The sequence below is a fragment of the Schistocerca gregaria genome, chromosome 10 (assembly GCF_023897955.1).
Source record: "Schistocerca gregaria isolate iqSchGreg1 chromosome 10, iqSchGreg1.2, whole genome shotgun sequence".
NCBI lineage: Eukaryota > Metazoa > Arthropoda > Insecta > Orthoptera > Acrididae > Schistocerca > Schistocerca gregaria.
The window spans coordinates 125680383-125699485 of record NC_064929.1 but is presented as its reverse complement, the minus strand read 5'-3'; the positions used below and the strand labels follow the sequence as shown (position 1 = coordinate 125699485).

General features: G+C 41.9%; 1 protein-coding gene across 2 annotated transcripts in view; it reads left to right on the top strand.

Annotated features, from left to right (window-relative positions):
• LOC126293580 (translation initiation factor eIF-2B subunit alpha) overlaps positions 1 to 18868 on the top strand; it is a 54695-nt gene extending 35827 nt beyond the window's left edge. For both annotated transcript variants that reach the window (XM_049986855.1, XM_049986856.1), the window contains 2 exons: positions 1415 to 1540; positions 18675 to 18868. In XM_049986855.1, the coding sequence (XP_049842812.1) occupies positions 1415 to 1540; positions 18675 to 18830 (282 nt within the window). In that variant the 3' untranslated portion in view covers positions 18831 to 18868. The remainder of the gene's footprint in view (positions 1 to 1414; positions 1541 to 18674) is intronic.
• The last annotated feature ends 235 nt before the right edge of the window (positions 18869 to 19103 follow it).

The window sequence follows — 19103 nt, the reverse complement described above, 5'->3', positions numbered from 1 at the left end:
TCTTACTTGTGTGAAGTGCAAAATTTTACATTTCTGAATATCAAAAGCAAGTTGCCAATGTTTGCGCCACTTCTAAATCTCATGAAGATTGAATATTTATACAGCTTCTTTCAGATAGTACTTCATTATAGATAACTGCATCATCTGCAGAAAGCCTGGTTTTACTGTTGATATTGTCTGCAACATAATTAATATACGACAGGGAGAGCAAGGATCCCAACACATTCCCTGGGGCACACCCAAAGTTATTTCTACATCTGACCATGACTCTCCATTCAAGGTAACATGCAGCATCCTCCCTACCAAAAAGTCCTCAATCCTGACACAAATTTCACTTGATATCCCATATGATCCAACTTTTGACAATAAGCACAGATGTGGCACTGAGTCAGATGCTTTTTTGGAAACCGAGAAATACGGTGTCTACCTGACTGCCTTGATCCATAGCCTTCAGTATGTCATGTGAGAGAGGTGCAAGTCAGGTTTCACGTGTTTGATGCTTTTGGAATCCATGCAGGTTGGCATTGAGAAGGACATTCTCTTCAAGATACCACATTATTTTTGAGCCCAAAGTATTATCTAAGATTCTACAACAAATTGATGTCAAGGATATCGGACGGTAGTTTTGTGGATCACTTCTACTACTCTTCTTGTAGACGTGTCACCTGTTCTTCCTTCCAACTACTGGGTGAGTTTTTTTTCATAAAGGAATCTAAAATAGATTGTAGTTGGAAGAGGAGCTAACTCAGCTGCAAATTCAGTATAGAATTTGATAGGGATTTCGATTTTTAATGGTTTGAGCTGTTTCTCAAGACCACTCACACTAATACTGATTTCATTCATGTTTCAATGGCACAAGGATCAAATTGGGGAAAATCTCCTGGGTTTTCCTTTCTGTAGGAACATTTGAGAACAGAGATAACCATTTCGGCCTTTTCTCTGCTACCCACAATGTTAGTTTCTGTCTCTTTCATTAGGGACTGGGCACTGACATTGGTGCTACTAACAGCCTTTACATATAACCAGAATTTTTTTGGATTTTGTGGAAGATTATTTGACAGTATTATACTATGGTAGTCACTGAATGCTTCACACATTTCTCTCTTGACAGCCAAACGCATTTCATTCAGAATATGGTTGCCTACAGTCCTATGTATTATTTTATGCCTATTACGCAGTAGTCTCTGTATCTTTAGAAGTTTCTTTACAATGGCTGTATACTATGGGGTATCCCTCCCATTACGAACTTTTCTACTGAGCTGTTGCGTGTCAAAATGATGTTTTTCTGTTCTGATAAAGCAAGCTGTAATTGGAGATTTACTTGTCATTATGATAGCCTTTATCAAATAATATTATTTACAATTAACACAGTCCTCAATGTTTCACAGTAATGTTACGTATTGTGATCCAACAGGTTGGGAGTTACACAATGGCACTGTGTGCGAGGGAAATGAAGAAGCCGTTCTACGTACTGTGTGAAAGCTTTAAGTTTGTACGCCTCTATCCGCTCAACCAGCAGGATCTACCTGATGAGTTCAAGGTAAGAGAATTCAGAATAGGATACAGTTTATGCTCATAACATACCTTTTTTCCTTGAATTTCAGATTTTTTTACAAAAATAGAAATGATATACAAATAATTTGAAAGCCCACTAAAATGCTCTGTTCAAGTCGTGTAATGCCTGTGATGTCGCTGGCTAGCTCACTGCTCCTACTGTCGTAAAACTAATTCACAGTGATGTCTTGTTTTGGAATTTACGTTTCGGAAAATGGATTACAAAGGCACATAGTACCACACTGTACAGACACATCCATAAAAACTCTTGAAAAATTGTTTTTGAGTGTTTCAGAGAATTAGAAGGTGGGTAAAAATTGGTTGCATTGTACCGGAAAAATGCCACTCTGTTGATGCCCACTTTCTGTTACTTAATTAAAAATTTCGTGCACTTTGAAGTTAACTTTAATTTACTTCTGTGATATGCTTTCCAACTGTTACAAAGAAGGATAGCATCCAGAATGAGATTTTCACTCTGCAGCGGAGTTTGCGCCGATATGAAACTTCCTGGCAGATTAAAACTGTGTGCCCGACCGAGACTCGAACTCGGGACCTTTGCCTTTCGCGGGCAAGTGCTCTACCATCTGAGCTACCGAAGCACGACTCACGCCCGGTACTCACAGCTTTACTTCTGCCAGTATCCGTCTCCTACCTTCCAAACTTTACAGAAGCAGGTTTAATGATGTTGTAGGGAGCAGGGAAAAAATTGTCCATCCTTGCACATATCGTCACACAAAATGAGAGGAGCATAAACACATCAATATTTGTAAGATTGCCACTGTCAGTGTTCACAAAATTACTTAAAAGTTGTAAATGCATTTTCCATCACTAAATAGCTTAACATTTTGCAGAAAAACTATGTAAAAACCTAATAACTTCGACTAATACTCGTGCGACACATGTATAACTTCGTCTTACTTCTAGTCTATGATGTTACAAGAGCTTCAGCCAATAACAAGAGAATTTTCGATCATGTGACCAAATTTTGATATTTAGTGATTTTTAATCTTTAATTACATAAAAATGAGAGATATTTTGTGAGAATATTGACTGTAAATGCGGTTTGAATCATATAATTACTATGAATAATAACAATCTGAACCATATTTTTAACATAGGAAAATAGCATATTGCCATAGTGTATTATCTTGCTTGTGCATTGACACTTCCTGGTGAGAAACTTATAAACACTGTGGCAATTTGATGTTGCGACAAAAAGTGACGTAATTATTGTAGAGAATAAGTCCTTAATTACTTGAATGTGGATTTTTTCTGGGCAATGACATTCATTTTTATTTGCATGAAAAGTCACATATTGAAATTTTCTTGCTCTCTGCCCTGAATGTATCCCCACATTTAATGTTGGGCCTCTTAAAAACGATATTGCTCTCAGTGTTGGGTCCTTATTGGAATGGTAGAATGTTATTATTATTGTTGTTGTTGTTGTTGTTGTCGTTGTTGTTGTTGTTGTCTTCAGTCCAGAGACTGATTTGATGCAGCTCTCCAAGCTACTCTATCCTGTGCAAATTGCTTCATCTCCCAGTATGTACTGCAACCTACATCCTTCTGAATCTGTTTAGTGTATTCATCTCTTGCTTCCCTCTAAAATTTTTGCTCACCATGCTTCCCTCCAGTACTAAATTGGTGATCCCTTGATGCCTTAGAATGTGTCCTACCAACCGATCCCTTCTTTTACTCAGGTGGTGCCACAAATTTCTCTTCTACCCAATTCTATTCAGTACCTCCTCATTAGTTACATGATCTACTCATCTAATCTTCAGCAGTCTTCTGTAGCACCACATTCTGAAAGCTTCTATTCTCATCTTGTCTAAACCATTTATTGTCCATATTTTGCTTCCATACATGGCCACACTCCATATAAACACTTTCAGAAAAGAACTCCTGACCCTTAAATCTATACTTGATGTTAACAAATTTCTCTTCTTCAGAAACGCTTTCCTTGCCATTGCCAGTCTACATTTTATATCCTCTCTACTTCGACCATCATCAGTTATTTTGCTCCCCAAATAGCAGAACTCCTTTACTACTTTAAGTGTCTCATTTCCTAATCTAATTCCCTGAGCATCACCCGATTTAATTCGACTACATTCCATTATCGTCGTCTTGCTTTTGTTGATGTTCATCTTATATCCTCCTTTCAAGACAATGTCCATTCCATTCAGCTGCTCTTCCAAGTCCTTTGCTGTCTCTGACAGAATTGCAATGTTATCAGTGAACCTCAAAGTTTTTATTTCTTCTCCATGGATTTTAATTCCTACTCCAATTTTTTTCTTTTGTTTCCTTTATTGCTTGCTCAATATACAGATTGAATCACATCGGGGATAGGCTACAACCCTGTCTCAGTACCTTCCCAACCACTGCTTCCATTTCTCTTCTCCCCAATTAGCTCCGCGACTCATAACTGCCATCTGGTTCCTGTACAAATTGTAAACACCCTTTGTCACCTTCAGAATTTGAAGGAGAGTATTCCAGTCAACATTGTCAAACGCTTTGTCTAAATCTACAAAAGCTAGAAACGTAGGTTTGCCTTTCCTTTGGCTTCTATCAGCTTTTCCATTTGTCTGTAAAGAATTCATGTTAGTATCTTGCAGCCATGATTTATTAAAGACACTATATTCTCCTTTCACCTTTCAGCATTTTCCATCTGCACACTCTATATTCATACAGATGGTTCTCTTTTCTCCAAAGATCTCTTTAATTTTCCTGTAGTTAGTATCTATCTTACCCCTAGCGATATATGCCTCTACCTGCTTACATTTGTCCAGTAACCATCCTTGCTTAGCCATTTTGCACTTCCTGTCGATCTCATTTTTGAGACATTTTTATATTTTCTCCTTTCAGCAATTAAATTCAGTATCTCTTTTTGTTACCCAAGGATTTCTACTAGCACTTTTCTTTCTACCTACTTGATCCTTGGCTGTATTCACTATTTCGACTCTCAAAGCTACCCATTCTTCTTCTACTGTATTTCTTTCCCCCGTTCTTGTCAGTTGTTCCCTAATGCTCTCTCTGAAACTCTCTACAACCTCTGGTTCTTTCAGTTTATCCAGGTCCCATCTCCTTAATTTCCCACCTTTTTGCAGTTTTTTCAGTTTTAATCTACAGTGCATAACCAATATATTATGGGCAAAGTCCACGTCGACCCTTGTAAATGTCTTACAATTTAAAACCTGGTTCCTATATCTCTGTCTTACCATTATATAATCTATCTGAAATCTTTGAGTATCTCCAGGCTTCTTCCATGTATGCAACCTTCTTTATTATTCTTGAACCAAGTGTTAGCTATGATTAACTTATGCCCTGCTCAAAATTCTACCAGGCAGCTTCCTCTTTCATTTCTTACCCCCAGTTCATATTCACCCACTACTTTTCCTTCTCTTCCTTTCTCCACTTTTGATTTCCAGCCCCCAATGACTATTAAATTTTCGTCTCCCTTAACTATCTGAATAATTTATTTTATCACATTACACATTTCTTCAATCTCTTCATCATCTGCGGAGCTGGTTGGCATATAAACTTGTACTACTGTGGTAGGTGTGGGCTTCATGTTTATCTTGGCAAAAATAATGCGTTCACTATGTTGTCTGTAGTAGCTTATACCTGCTCTCTTTTTTTTCCAATTATTAAACGTACTCCTGCATTACCCCCATATTCACCTGACCAGAAGTCTTGTTCCTCTTGCCACCGAGCTTCGCTAATTCCCAGTATATCTAACTTTAACCCATCCATTTCCCTTTTTAAATTTTCCAATGTACCTACCGAATTAAGGGATCTGACATTCCACACTCCAATCCATAAAACGCCAGTTGTCTTTCTCCTGATAATGGCATCCTCCAGAGTAGTCCCCGCCGGGAGACACAAATGGAGGGACTATTTTACCTCTGGAATATTTTACCCAAGAGAATGACATCATCATTTAATCATACAGTAAAGCGGCAAGCCCCCAGGGAAAATTATGACTGTAGTTTCCATTGCTTTCAGCCATTCAAAGTACCAGTACAGCAAGGCCGTTTTGGTTAATGTTACAAGGTCAGATCAGTCAATCATCCAGATTGTTGCCCCTACAACTACTGGAAAGGCTGCTGCCCCTCTTCAGGAAACACATATTTGTCTGGCCTCTCAACAGATACCCCTCCGTTGTGGTTGCACCTACTGTATGGCCATCTGTATGGCTGAGGCACGCAAGCCTCCCAACCAATGGCGAGGTCCGTGGTTCATGGGGGGCGAGGATGTACAAAACAGGAAACTGAACCTGAGTTTTAAAGTGTTTTTCACATAATGTCATGTGGTCTATACTAATATCATCAGTATCTAGGTATCTAAGTAATCTCTTCTGGGCATGATTTGATAATTCAAAAACTAGCATATCACATTCTTCTCTACAAAAAATTTTTCAGTATAACCTCCATTGAGCCAATTGCATATTATTTTAACCAGAATGAAAAATACTCCTACCATAACACAAAAGAAAGGTGAATGTGTCCTGGGGAGAGTTACGGGTGTCAAAGAAGGGAACTAGCTTTTCAACTTATCTGGCAGCTTCAAAGCCATTTAAATCAAAACATCTTGAAATATTCCTGCTTTTTTACTTGTTGATATCATTGCCAGGAGAGGGTAAGGAGTCATTCCAATCCCGGGAGCAGAAAGACTTCCCTTAGGGGGAAAAAAGGACAGGTGTACTCTCGCGCACACACACACATATCCATCCGCACATACATCTTTATCTCTCCCTATATACATTTCTATAATCTCATATTACCCTTTCCACCTTCTAATACCATGTCAACCTCACAACATCCCTACAACGACCCCATTAAATTTTATTTACATTCCCTCCGCAAACATGCCTTCACCCTAGCCAGATTACGCTCCCATATTTTATTTACTCAGGCTTGTCTGACATTTGGCATTACCCCCAAAGGCCTCACACTTAAATTTCCCATCTCTGGCTGCAATCCTTCTTTCCATCAGTCCTTATACCAGTTCCAAACAGCACAATCCATAGCCCTCACCCGCCTAATCCTTCACCTATACATCGACTCGGCCAATGAACACACCCGTCAACTCCTATCCCAAATCAAAGTCCTCAATCTTTCCTCTGCCACATCCACACCGGCTGTACATAGCATCCTCCTACAGGCCAACCGCAAATTAGAACAGCATGCCACCCTCCACCTCAAAAAACTATCCAATCTCCTGGTTTCCCACCTCCGGAAAGGCAACTCACTCACCCTCCACAACCTTTCCAACAAACCTCAACCTCCTCTCATTGCACACAGACCCAGTCTCTCCCATCTACTCAATCTCCCACTTCCAGCTCCACTCCCCCCAACACCTCAAAATTCTAGTCAACACAATCTGGAACCACAATACCCCAATTCAGTAGTTAACCTTTCCTCCAAACCCCTCTCCCAATCCGAAACCTCTGTCCTATCCAAAGGCCTCACCTTCAGCCCCACTCCCAGGTTCAACCAAACTGCCCTTGTCAAAGATTTACTGTCCTACACTCGTAGTCTCTGCTGGAAATATCACTTTGCCACAAAGAAAAATAATCCTGATCCCACTCCTAATGATCCAACTCCCCAAGACACTATGCAAATTGTACCCTGCCTGGAATCTTTCTTGAAAAACCTTAATCCTACTCCCAACATCACCACAGCCGAAGCCCAGGCTATCCGTGATCTGAAAGCTGACCAATCCATTTTCATTCTTCCGGCTGACAAGGGTTCCACAACCGTGGTACTTGATTGTCGGGAGTATGTGGCTGAGGGACTGCGTCAGCTTTCAGACGACTCTACATACAAAGTTTGCCAAGGTGATCCCATTCCTGATCTCCAGGCGGAGCTTCAAGGAATCCTCAGAACCTTAGGCCCCCTACAAAACCTTTCACCTGACTCCATCAAACTCCAGACCCCACCAATACCTCGCACTCCTACCTTCTACCTACTTCCTAAAATTCACAAACCCAAACATCCTGGCCGCCCCATTGTAGCTGGTTACCAAGCCCCCACAGAACGTATCTCTGCCTACGTAGATCAATACCTTCAACCCATTACATGCAGTCTCCCATCCTTCATCAAAGACACCAACCACTTTCTCGAACGCCTGGAATCCGTACCCAGTCTGTTACCCCCGGAAACCATCCTTGTAACCATTGATGCCACTTCCCTATACACAAATATCCCTCACACCCAGGGCCTAGCTGCAATGGAGCACTTCCTTTCACGCCGATCACCTGCCACCCTACCTAAAACCTCTTTCCTCGTCACCTTAGCCAGCTTCATCCTGACCCACAACTTCTTCACTTTTGAAGGCCAGACATACTAACAATTAAAGGGAACAGCCATGGGTACCAGGATGGCCCCCTCGTATGCCAACCTATTTATGGGTCGCTTAGAGGAAGCCTTCTTGGTTACCCAAGCCTGCCAACCCAAAGTTTGGTACAGATTTATTGATGACATCTTCATGATCTGGACTCACAGTGAAGAACAACTCCAGAGTTTCCTCTCCAACCTCAACTCCTTTGGTTCCATCAGATTCACCTGGTCCTACTCCAAATCCCATGCCACTTTCCTTGACGTTGACCTCCATCTGTCCAATGGCCAGCTTCACACATCTGTCCACATCAAACCCACCAACAAGCAACAGTACCTCCATTATGACAGCTGCCACCCATTCCATATCAAACGGTCCCTTCCCTACAGCCTAGGCCTTCGTGGCAAATTAATCTGCTCCAGTTCTGAATACCTCGACCATTACATCAACAACCTGAAAACAGCTTTCGCATCCCGCAACTACCCTCCCAACCTGGTACAGAAGCAGATAACCAGAGCCACTTCCTCATCCCCTCAAACCCAGAACCTCTCACAGAAGAACCCAAAAAGTGCCCCACTTGTGACAGGATACTTCCCGGATCAGACTCTGAATGTGGCTCTCCAGCAGGGATACGACTTCCTAAAATCCTGCCCTGAAATGAGATCCATCCTTCATGAAATCCTCCCGACTCCACCAAGAGTGTCTTTCCGCCGTCCACCTAACCTTCGTAAACTCTTGGTTCATCCCTATGAAATCCCCAAACCACCTTCTCTACCCTCTGGCTCCTACCCTTGCAACCGCCCCCGGTGTAAAACCTGTCCTATGCACCCTCCCACCACCACCTACTCCAGTCCTGTAACCCGGAAGGTGTACACGATCAAAGGGAGAGCCACGTGTGAAAGCAACCACATGATTTACCAACTGACCTGCCTACACTGTGACGCTTTCTATGTGGGAATGACCAGTAACAAACTGTCCATTCGCATGAATGGACACAGGCAGACAGTGTTTGTTGGTAATGAGGATCACCCTGTGGCTAAACATGCCTTGGTGCACGGCCAGCACATCTTGGCACAGTGTTACACAGTCCGAGTTATCTGGATACTTCCCACCAACACCAACCTATCCGAACTCCGGAGATGGGAACTCGCCCTTCAGTATATCCTCTCTTCTCGATATCCGCCAGGCCTCAACCTCCGCTAATTTCAAGTTGCCGCCGCTCATACCTCACCTGTCTTTCAACAACTTCTTTGCCTCTGTACTTCCGCCTCGACTGACATCTCTGCCCTTACTCTTTGCCTTTAAATATGTCTGCTTGTGCCTGTGTATGTGCGGATGGATATGTGTGTGTGTGTGTGTGTGTGTGTGTGTGTGTGTGTGTGTGTGTGTGTGTGCGCGCGAGTGTACACCTGTCCTTTTTTCCCCCTAAGGGAAGTCTTTCCGCTCCCGGGATTGGAATGACTACTTACCCTCTTCCTTAAAACCCACATCCTTTCGTCTTTCCCTCTCCTGCCCTCTTTCCTGAAGAAGCAACCATCGGTTGCGAAAGCTAGAAATTATGTGTGTGTGTTTGTGTGTTTTATTCATTGTACCTATCTACCGGCGCTTTCCCGCTTGGTGGGTCTTGGAATCTATATATATATATATATATATATTCCAAGACTTTCTTCTGCTTGTGTCTGTGTATGTGCGGATGGATATGTGTGCGCGCGCTCGAGTGTACACCTGTCCATTTTTTCCCCTAAGGGAAGTCTTTCCGCTCCCGGGATTGGAATGACTTCTTACCCTCTCCCTTAAAACCCACATCCTTTCGTCTTTCCCTCTCCTTCCTGAAGAAGCAACCATCGGTTGCGAAAGCTAGTAATTCTGTGTGTGTGTTTGTGTGTTTTGTTCATGTGCCTGTCTGCCGGCGCTTTCCCGCTTGGTAAGTCTTGGAATCTTTGTTATGTAATTCAATGTGTGATATCATGTTGTGTAACATGACATGCCATCATGTCATCCAAAATGGTATTTGACATGACATGTTGAGCAATATAACACAAAGTGTCATTTAAGTTTAAGACGCTTTCATCTCACTCTGGGATAATTTCTGTTATACTTGCACCCCCACTCTCGGATACTTCCTTTAATAGATGAATTCTGCACTCTAGAAGCACCCCTGACCATACATAATTCAGGGGGTTGGTATGGGGAAGAAATGGTCCCCTTGGGGAAAAAGTCACCCCTTCTCCTCCCCACACCAAGAAATCAATTCCTTTTGAGTCCCTTGAGGAACAAACACACCACAGAAATTTAATTGCCCCAGAAAAACTTCTTTTAGCTATTTTATGTATGCTCTTCAGCCAAATGATATTATACAGGGTGCTTTTTTCACCCTGTGTGCAAATTCTAGTGATTGACTGAGCAGAGTATACGGAACGAAGAAGGTGCAATGAACCTATGTCCGGAAATGCATGCTTTCTATGCTAGAAACCATTTATTCAGTCATACTTTGTTACAGAGACTGCAGTCCAATACACGCAGTACTGTGCAGCCACAGTTACAGTATGCATGGTTTCCTCCTAGAGGGTGGTATTGTTCCTCACATGTCATCTGGGAGTGTTGTGTCCGATTCACTTCTCTTGATGACACACCTCATAGTGGATGTAATACAACATTGTACACAGTGGTTTGATATTCTGATCGAGAGCATGTCAACATGGTGTTTACTTACAGAAAGGTAAAGGGCAATGGGTGGCAGGCAGCAAGGTTGTGTAAGGAGACCTATCCCCGCTGACAGCAACCACAGCATTCAATGTTTTGCTGTTTGTCTGAGATAGGATCGTTTCAGGAAGCAGGAAATCATGAAGGGCAAATCCGAAATGTTCAGACATTGGACTTGGCGGAAAATGTGATTTTTGTGGAAGGTTACCGCTGTGTCAGTACCAGGCAGCTGGCTCGCCAGTACAGCATAAACCAGACAAGTGTATGGAACATTCTCCATGGCAATTGTTACTACCCATATCACTCACAGTGTGTGCCGGGATTAGTAGCAACAGACTTTCCACATCAGGAGCTCTGTTGACTCTGGTTTCTTCACCAGGTAACCACAATTCCAGGATTTGTGTCATCCATCATAATCACAGATGAGGCTACCTTTAAGCTGGGTGGTACCTTCAATTTTCATAACAGTCATCTGTAAATAGTATGCAGAACACCCATGATATGGTGTCAGCGAATCATCAGCATTGACACATGCGGAATGTGCGGGCCGGGATAATTGGCGAACATATTTTGGGACCAGTCTTCCATCCACATCACCTAACAGGTTGGAGCTATCAGGATTTCTTGTGGGTGACTTTGCTGCGTACTGGGAGAACTGCTGTTATTGATTCGAAGAGTTTTATGGCTGCTACATGATGGTGCTCCAGCCCACTTTGCCATTAACGTCCAGACGCATCTCAATCGTGTCTTCCCAGTTCGACGATTGGACGAGGGGGTCCAGTTTCAGGTCTCCTCGTTCTTTGGATCTCAACCCATGCAATTTCTAGTTATGGGGGCCACTCCAAAAGTGTCATGTGTGCAGAGCCCATTCAGATGTGGAGACACTGGAGCAGTGTATTCATGCTGTTCAGATGCAGCGTGGCCAATGTGAATGTGTGAGACAGAACATGATATGGCGTGTACACGCATGCATTGAGGCACATGGAAACGGTTTTCAACACATACCGTAAATCTGGGTGCACGGTACAGTGCGTATTAGACCACAGTCTCTCTAACAATCTATGACTGAGTAAATAGTCTCTAGCATGGAAACCGTGCATTTCCGGACATAAGCTCATTAAGCCTTTTTTGTTCCGTATCCTTTCATCGATCACTGCGTAGAGTTTGTACACAGTGAAAAAATCATCCTGTATATTATTTACTACAGTTGGGGAGTCTTCTTTATTTTAGGTTCAGAATCAGGGACTTGAGCCTATAAATTGTAAGATTCAGGTGTGCCAACACCTTGCAGCTAAGAGAGCTCACTGCACTGGGGAAGTAGTCTGAACATATCAGTATGTTTTGATTTAAATGTTTTTGAAGCTGCCAGATTAGTTGTAAATCTAGTCCCATACTTTTACATCTCTAACTCTGCCCAGGGCATATTTGTCTTTTTTGTGCTGTGATAAGGGCATTTTTCATTCTGGTTCCCACCTTTTACTCTACCATAATTTTCACATTAGACAGCCATAGCTTCGTAACCAATGTAGACTTTTGTTGACTCAGACAATGACTGACCTGGTATAGGTTTTTTCATTGTCTTTCAAATCGTGTTGCTTACATTCTAGTAACCAATAAAGCTTTCACAGAACAACAGGATGACATGTATTTGCCTATCTTCTTACAAAAATTGAAACAACTCGCACTCATTTGAAACATAGCAGTTACATGCATCAAAAAGTCACAAAAACAGTGTGTTGTGCCTGTAAAATCTGGATGAAGCTAGATTTTGAAAAGCAAGTTTTCATTTCTAACATAAGAATGCATTTTATATTTATTTGATGTACTGTACACAATTTCTAAACATTTAATTCACGTACAAATGAATTTTACGTGCTACATTTAGCTCTCCTTTAAAGTGATGTATCATGACAGTGGCTAAAGATTGCTGGAAGAAAAAATTTCATTTTCACTTTATCTTTTTATCTATCTTAGTACGAATTAGGACTTTATTCCTCCATGAAAGTATTTTGTTTGAAGCTTTGTATAATAATTTACAGTATATGAATGTTAAGAGTTCAGATGGCAAGCCTGTACTCAGCAGAGAAGGGAAGGCGAAATGTAGAAGGAATGTATAGAAGGTATGTACAACTGAAACAAAGTTAAAGATAATATTATAGAAATGGAAGTAAATAAAGAGGAGACAATGGGCAATACGATATTCCGAGGAGACTAGAGATGGGCAAACTCATTCATTCTTGGGAACTAGTTCACTGGTGATCGTTCTTTTTTTGGGAACCATTCATTTTTACTCGTTCACCGTTCATTTGTGCTTGGTATATGGTTCTTATGAAAAACTGAAAACTAGTAGTGTAGGTGGCTGAAGGATGGAGGGCACCAAGAGCGGGCACTTGCCTTCCTCCTGGAGTATAGAGCTTTTATTCATTACAGAATTCTTACACACTTTTAGAAGTAATTTCTGTGATTCTGCAGAACCTCTCGTTTAGCCAACTGTAGCGTTGTGTGGCTGATCACAGGGAAATATATAGGGTGGCGCACGGAAAACTGGTCCCGGGTACAGACTGCTCGCCAATTACGGTCGATGTGTTGCCCGTTACGAACAGATACAACAAACAAACAAACATGTAATAATTCAGCAGCAAAGAAATAACAAGCTAATGCAAGCAACAATGGCGAAACAATCGATGACGGTATGTAGAGAGCTGGAGAAGAGAACATGAAAATCTCACGTGACGCGCATGGGCTATAGCACATCTAGTCTTGGTAACCTGTTGGTGGCTGTTTCCCAACTTAATAGACCACAAGTGTCTTGTATAAAATTCTTCGTTTTGACTTCCACTACATAGCTATGCTACGTTGTAAACAATAATCATTTACACCCTATATATACTTCACGTTGTCTCTGAGTTCATAGGCGAACTAGAGCATAAAATAAAATGTGGTTTTCTCGTCATGCTTGCGTCACACGCTTAGTAAAAATTAGATTTTTATGTTGCATTATTAAAGTTAATGCAGCAATAATAATAATAATAATAATAATAATAATAATAATAAAGTTTTCAGTAATAAGGTTTTTGGTTTGAAAGCTCCTTCTGGAATTTTTATGGATGCCAATGCACCATGTCATTGGACCACAATTGTTCGCAATTGGATTGAAGAACATTTTGGACAATTCAAGCAAATGGTTTGGTCACCCAGATCACTCAACATGAATGCCATCGAACATTTATGGCACAAACTCCTGCAATGGCAACACTTTCACAATTATGGTTGGCTGTAGAGGCAGCATGGCTCAATATTTCTGCAGGGTACCTCCAACTACTTGTTGAGTTCATGCCATATCCAGTAGCTGCATTACACGGGACAAAAGGAGATCTGACATGATATTGGAAGGTGTCCCATAACTTTTGCCACCTCACTGTATGTTTCTAGCATTTTTGTACATTTAGGTAAAGCTTTTGACAGTGTTGGCTGGTCTGTAATCTTTGAAATTTTGAAGGTAGCGTGGGTAAAATACAGGGAGTGAAAACATTAGCAAGCACAGCCATAACATTACTAAAGTCAAAGGGCATGGAACAGAAGCGGTGGTAGAGAATGGAGTTTGACTGGGTTGTAGCGCCTCCCCAATGTTGTTTTAATATGAGGGTAAGTCAATTATTATCCGCAAAGTGGTTATACAATTTTCTTGTAATCAAATAGGAAACTTACAAGAACATCATTTTTCGACATAGTCTCCTTGCGTTTCAACACTCTTAGTCCATCGTTGAACGAGCTTCCCGATACCCTCGTAAAAGAAGGTTCTCGGTTGAGCTGTGAGCCAGAAATGCACCGCTTCTTTCACTGCTTCGTCCAAGGCAAATTGACGGCCTCTTAATGCCTCTTTTGAGTGGACCAAACAAGTGACAGTCAGAAGGGGCAATATCAGGACTATATGGAGGATGATCAAGTTTCTGGAGCATTTCAGCAGTGTGGGAAGCAGTATGCAGATGGTCATTGTTGTGCAACAATACAACATCTTCTGACAGCAATCCCCAGTGTTTGCTTCGAACTGCAGGCTTTAGCCTGGCAGTAAGCATCTCACTGTAACGTACACTGTTTATTGTTGTGCTCCTTTCCCCATAATGTTCCAGTACTGGACCTTGTGTGTCCCAAAAAACCGTGAGCATCAGTTTTCCTGTGAACAGTTGGGCCCTGAACTTTTTCTTGCACGGCGAATTTGGATTTTTCCATTCTGTACTCTGCCGTTTACTCTCTGGCTCGTAATGATGGATCCATGTTTCGTCACCAGTAATGATCCTGTCTAAGAAGTTGTCCCCTTCGTTACCATAATGATCCAAAAGTTTTTTGCAGATGTCCAAGCATGTTTGTTTATGCAACTGTGTGAGTTGTTTTGGGACCCATCTTGCACACACTTTATGAAGCCCAATTTTGCTGTGGATGATTTTGTAGGCAGAACCGTGACTAATTTGCAGACTATGTGAAAATTCTTCAATAGTTAATCGTCTGTCAAAGAGAATCATTTCATGTAAACGCTCAATGGTTTCTTCATTTATGGTGGTAAACAGTCATCCAGCTCCTTCATTGTGCATAATACTTGTGTGACCGTTTTGGAATTTTTAAATCCATTTGTAGACACTCCATTGTGGCAAAAAAACTGTTCCTGTACTGTACCAAAAGACTTTGATGAATTTCGGCCCCTGATACACCTTCCGACCACAAAAAACGGAGCACTGAATGTTGGTCTTCTTAGGTGCAAATAGACAGTGGAGCAGCCATGATTAACAGCATGGCAGTGATAATGAAACTAACATAGCAGCTTGAAAATTGCAAAGCTATAACAACAAATAAATAAATCATGCACCATCAACATAAAATGACAGTACTACAAAAATAAACAAAAATATAAGTGAATTGCGAATAATAATTGACTTACCCTCGTATGTACATTGAACAAGTAGTAAAGAAACTTAAGGAGAAATTTGGAAACAAAGAAGAAATAAAACATTTGTGGTGCTGTTGGTATTGAAATTATGTCACAGACTTAGAAGAGCAGTTGAATGGAATTGGTAGTGACTTGAAAAGAGATTATAAGATGATCATCAACAGAAGTAAAATGAGAGTAATAGAATGTATTGAGTTAAATTAAGGGATGCTGAGAGACTTGAACCAGGAAACAAAGCACTGTAAAGTAGTAGGTGGGTTTTGTAATTTGGGCACCAAAATTACTGATGATGGTCATAGTAGAGAGGGTGTGAACTGCAGGCTGGCATAGCAATAAAAGCAGTTCTGAAAAAGAGAAATCTGGTAATAGTGAATATAAATTCAACTGTTAGGTTATTATTTTTGGACGTTTTACCCCTGCTAACTTTAGAATTTCAAAGAATACACCTCACTCAACACTGTTAAAAGCTTTTTTAAAATCTGCAAATGCTACATGGTGTCCCACATACAATGGTATAACTCCCACCTGAGACTCAAGTAACAATGAAATAACTAAAAAAAGAACAGATAATAGAAATGTTAAAAAACATGTAGTTACCTGTTTATAAGAGCTGCTGGAAGTGGTGGCCGCAGGCATCCAGGCATCGCTGACTTAATGTGATGACATTACCAGAAAAAAAAGAAAAAACAATCAGTGTGGCTTCTGGAAAGGACAACCTCCAACTGACCACTTACTCAGATTGCAAACAGCAGTCCGACAGGCCTTTACTAACCGCTGGAACCTTGTCGCGGTCTTCTTTGATCTACATAATTTATACAACATGGCTTGGTGCCATAACATTTTCATTACCCTCCATGACTGGGGCTTCCATGGACCCCTTCAGATTTTTATCTGTGAGTTTTTATCTCATTGTCTCTTCTGGGCTTGAGTTGGCACTTCACTTAGCACCCATCGGATTCAGGAGAATGGTATCCCACAGGGTTCTCTGCTCATAGCCATCAATGGATTTGTAACCTTTGTTGAGCCTGTAGTTACCCTGGCATTGTATGTTGACAATTTTGCATCTGGTGCAGCTTCCACTCTGTAGCATCTGCTAAGCACTGGCTCCAAGATGCCATCTGACGGGCCTCTGCGAAGTCCATCTCCCATAGCTTCCAGTTTTCTCCCTCCAAAACGGAGGTTATGCATTTTTGTCATCAACCCACAGTACAAACCAATCCACAAATTTATTTAGACTACCAGCTCCTCGATGTTGCAGCACAGTCCCATTTCTTGGGCCTTATTTTTTTATAGGTTGCCCTGCATTTGCCACCTGAAGACTACATTCGTGCGGATGCGTAATGCTCTTTGCTTCTTGCGGACTGTGCTCCTCTTCTCCATCTTTACTGTGCTCTGGTCTGATCCAGAGTAGATTACGACAAGTTTATGGCTCAACGGCTCCTTCCATTCTGAAAATACTTGACCCAGTTCACCATTGTGGGATGCGCCTGGCTATTTGTGCCTTTTGCACTAGTCGTGTTGACAGCCTCCTTATAGAAGTGAGGATACCCCCCTCTACAAATATGATGGAGCCAACTGATTTCTTACGCAATTGACAGTTGCCAATTACCTGACCATCCTGTGTAACCTGTCCTCTTTGCAAAAGCGGGATGTCTCCCTCCTAATAACTGCCCACAGCTTGGATTGCTGGTTAGAATGTGTCTCACTTCCCTCTGTCACAATCTCTATCTCCACTCAATGGAATCCACTCTGTGTATTTCCTCCCACATGCCCCCTTGGTTGGTGCCTAGACAATGGATTAGAACTGACCTATTCCAGGGTAGGTATCTGTTGCCCTTATAGTCTTCTGGCACCTTGTATGTTCCATCCTTGCATAGTTTCATGGTGCTACCATCTTCTTCACTGATGGTTCTAAGACAATAATAAAGCGGAATACGCTTCTACATCTCCTACTGGCTTAGAATACCATTTATTGGCAGGATTATGTAGTGTGTTCACAGTGGTGCTGTGAGCCATTAACAAGGCCCTCCATTTTGTTACTTAGACATCCTTCCATCATGTTTTGATATGTACTGACTCAATGAGCAGCCTGCAGGCTATTGACTAGTACTACTCTCGTCGCCCTTTCGTCTCTAGTGTCCATTACCACCTCTCTGCCCTTGGCCGTGCTACCTGCTCAGTTGTCTTTCTCTGGGTTTGAAGTCATGTGGGCATCCCAGAGAATGAACTAGCTGACCATTTGGCTAGAGAAGCAGATACTTACCCACCTTTCCCTTTCATGATTCCAGCTGCGCATATGCAGATCTACGTCAAATCTTTCTTTGCCCTAAAGTGGAATGACATCTGGTATACTACTACTCACAGTAATAAACTGTGCACAATTGAGGAGTTTACTGCCATTTGGCACTCTTCCTTCTGCTGCTCCCGGAAGGAGTCCACTGTCTTATGCTGTCTACGGATTGGTCATACCAACCTAACTCATTGTTTCCTCTTACGTAACAAAACACCCCCAGACTGGAGTTGTGGATCCAGATTGACAGCATCCCATATACGGGTGGAATGTCCCCTTCTTTTGGCCCTTCATCCCAAGTATTGTCTTCCTTAAATTTAATATTGGCAGATGATTCACAGATGGTTGAACAGGCCCTCAGTTTCTCTGTGAAAGTGGTTTTTATATTCAGATATAAGGTTTTGCTTTTCTCCTGGATCAGGAACAGGGTGGTTGTAGTTGGGGCCTCTCTTCCTGTTTTCTTAGTGTGGGACCCATGACCACCCACCATTGCAAAGACCACTCTTCTATCCCTCCATTTCCCCAGTTTTTAGATTTGAGCTACCAATTTATACCTTCTGCTGTGTGTGTTTTAACTTTCTCATTTTATAGTTTGACTCCTCTTCACTTTTAGTGAACCCTCTCTCTTCCATGTGTAACTTTGGAATCGCGGGACTGATGGTCTCACCATGTAGTTTTGGCTCACCAGTTTGCGCAGTCAAGTGAAATAGTTATTTGCACTATGAATGAGCGTAGTGCAGAGTTGGATATAGACTTTGTTTAATGTTATCTTTTGCCCAGCTTATCCACTTGCCCGTACAGTACTCGTGCGGTGATAATTATTTTTGATTATTTCTCATCTTGTTTCAGCATCCCACGAGCAAGCTGGAGAACGGGAAGGACCTGCAGGAGGAGCACCCACTGGTGGACTACACGCCTCCCTCCTACATCAGCCTCCTCTTCACGGACCTCGGCATCCTCACGCCGTCTGCCGTCAGTGACGAACTTGTCAAACTGTACCTGTAGAGCGCGTCTCTTCTCGTAATAAAACTGTACTCACCATATCTACTATTCTGTTCCATTTTTCTGAAACTTCCTCGGTAGCATAATAAACTGGTTGTCAGTTGCCTGTGCTTCTGCTATTGTCTAATGTAATTGTGGGAGGCTCTTTGTGAAAAGGTGAAACAATGTTCCCAGTGATGTGTTTGGGGAATGACTGTGCCCGAACCAGTGAATTCACCTCCCACTACAAGTTGTGATGACATCTTGTCTTCACAATCCGCACTGAGTAGGCAACAC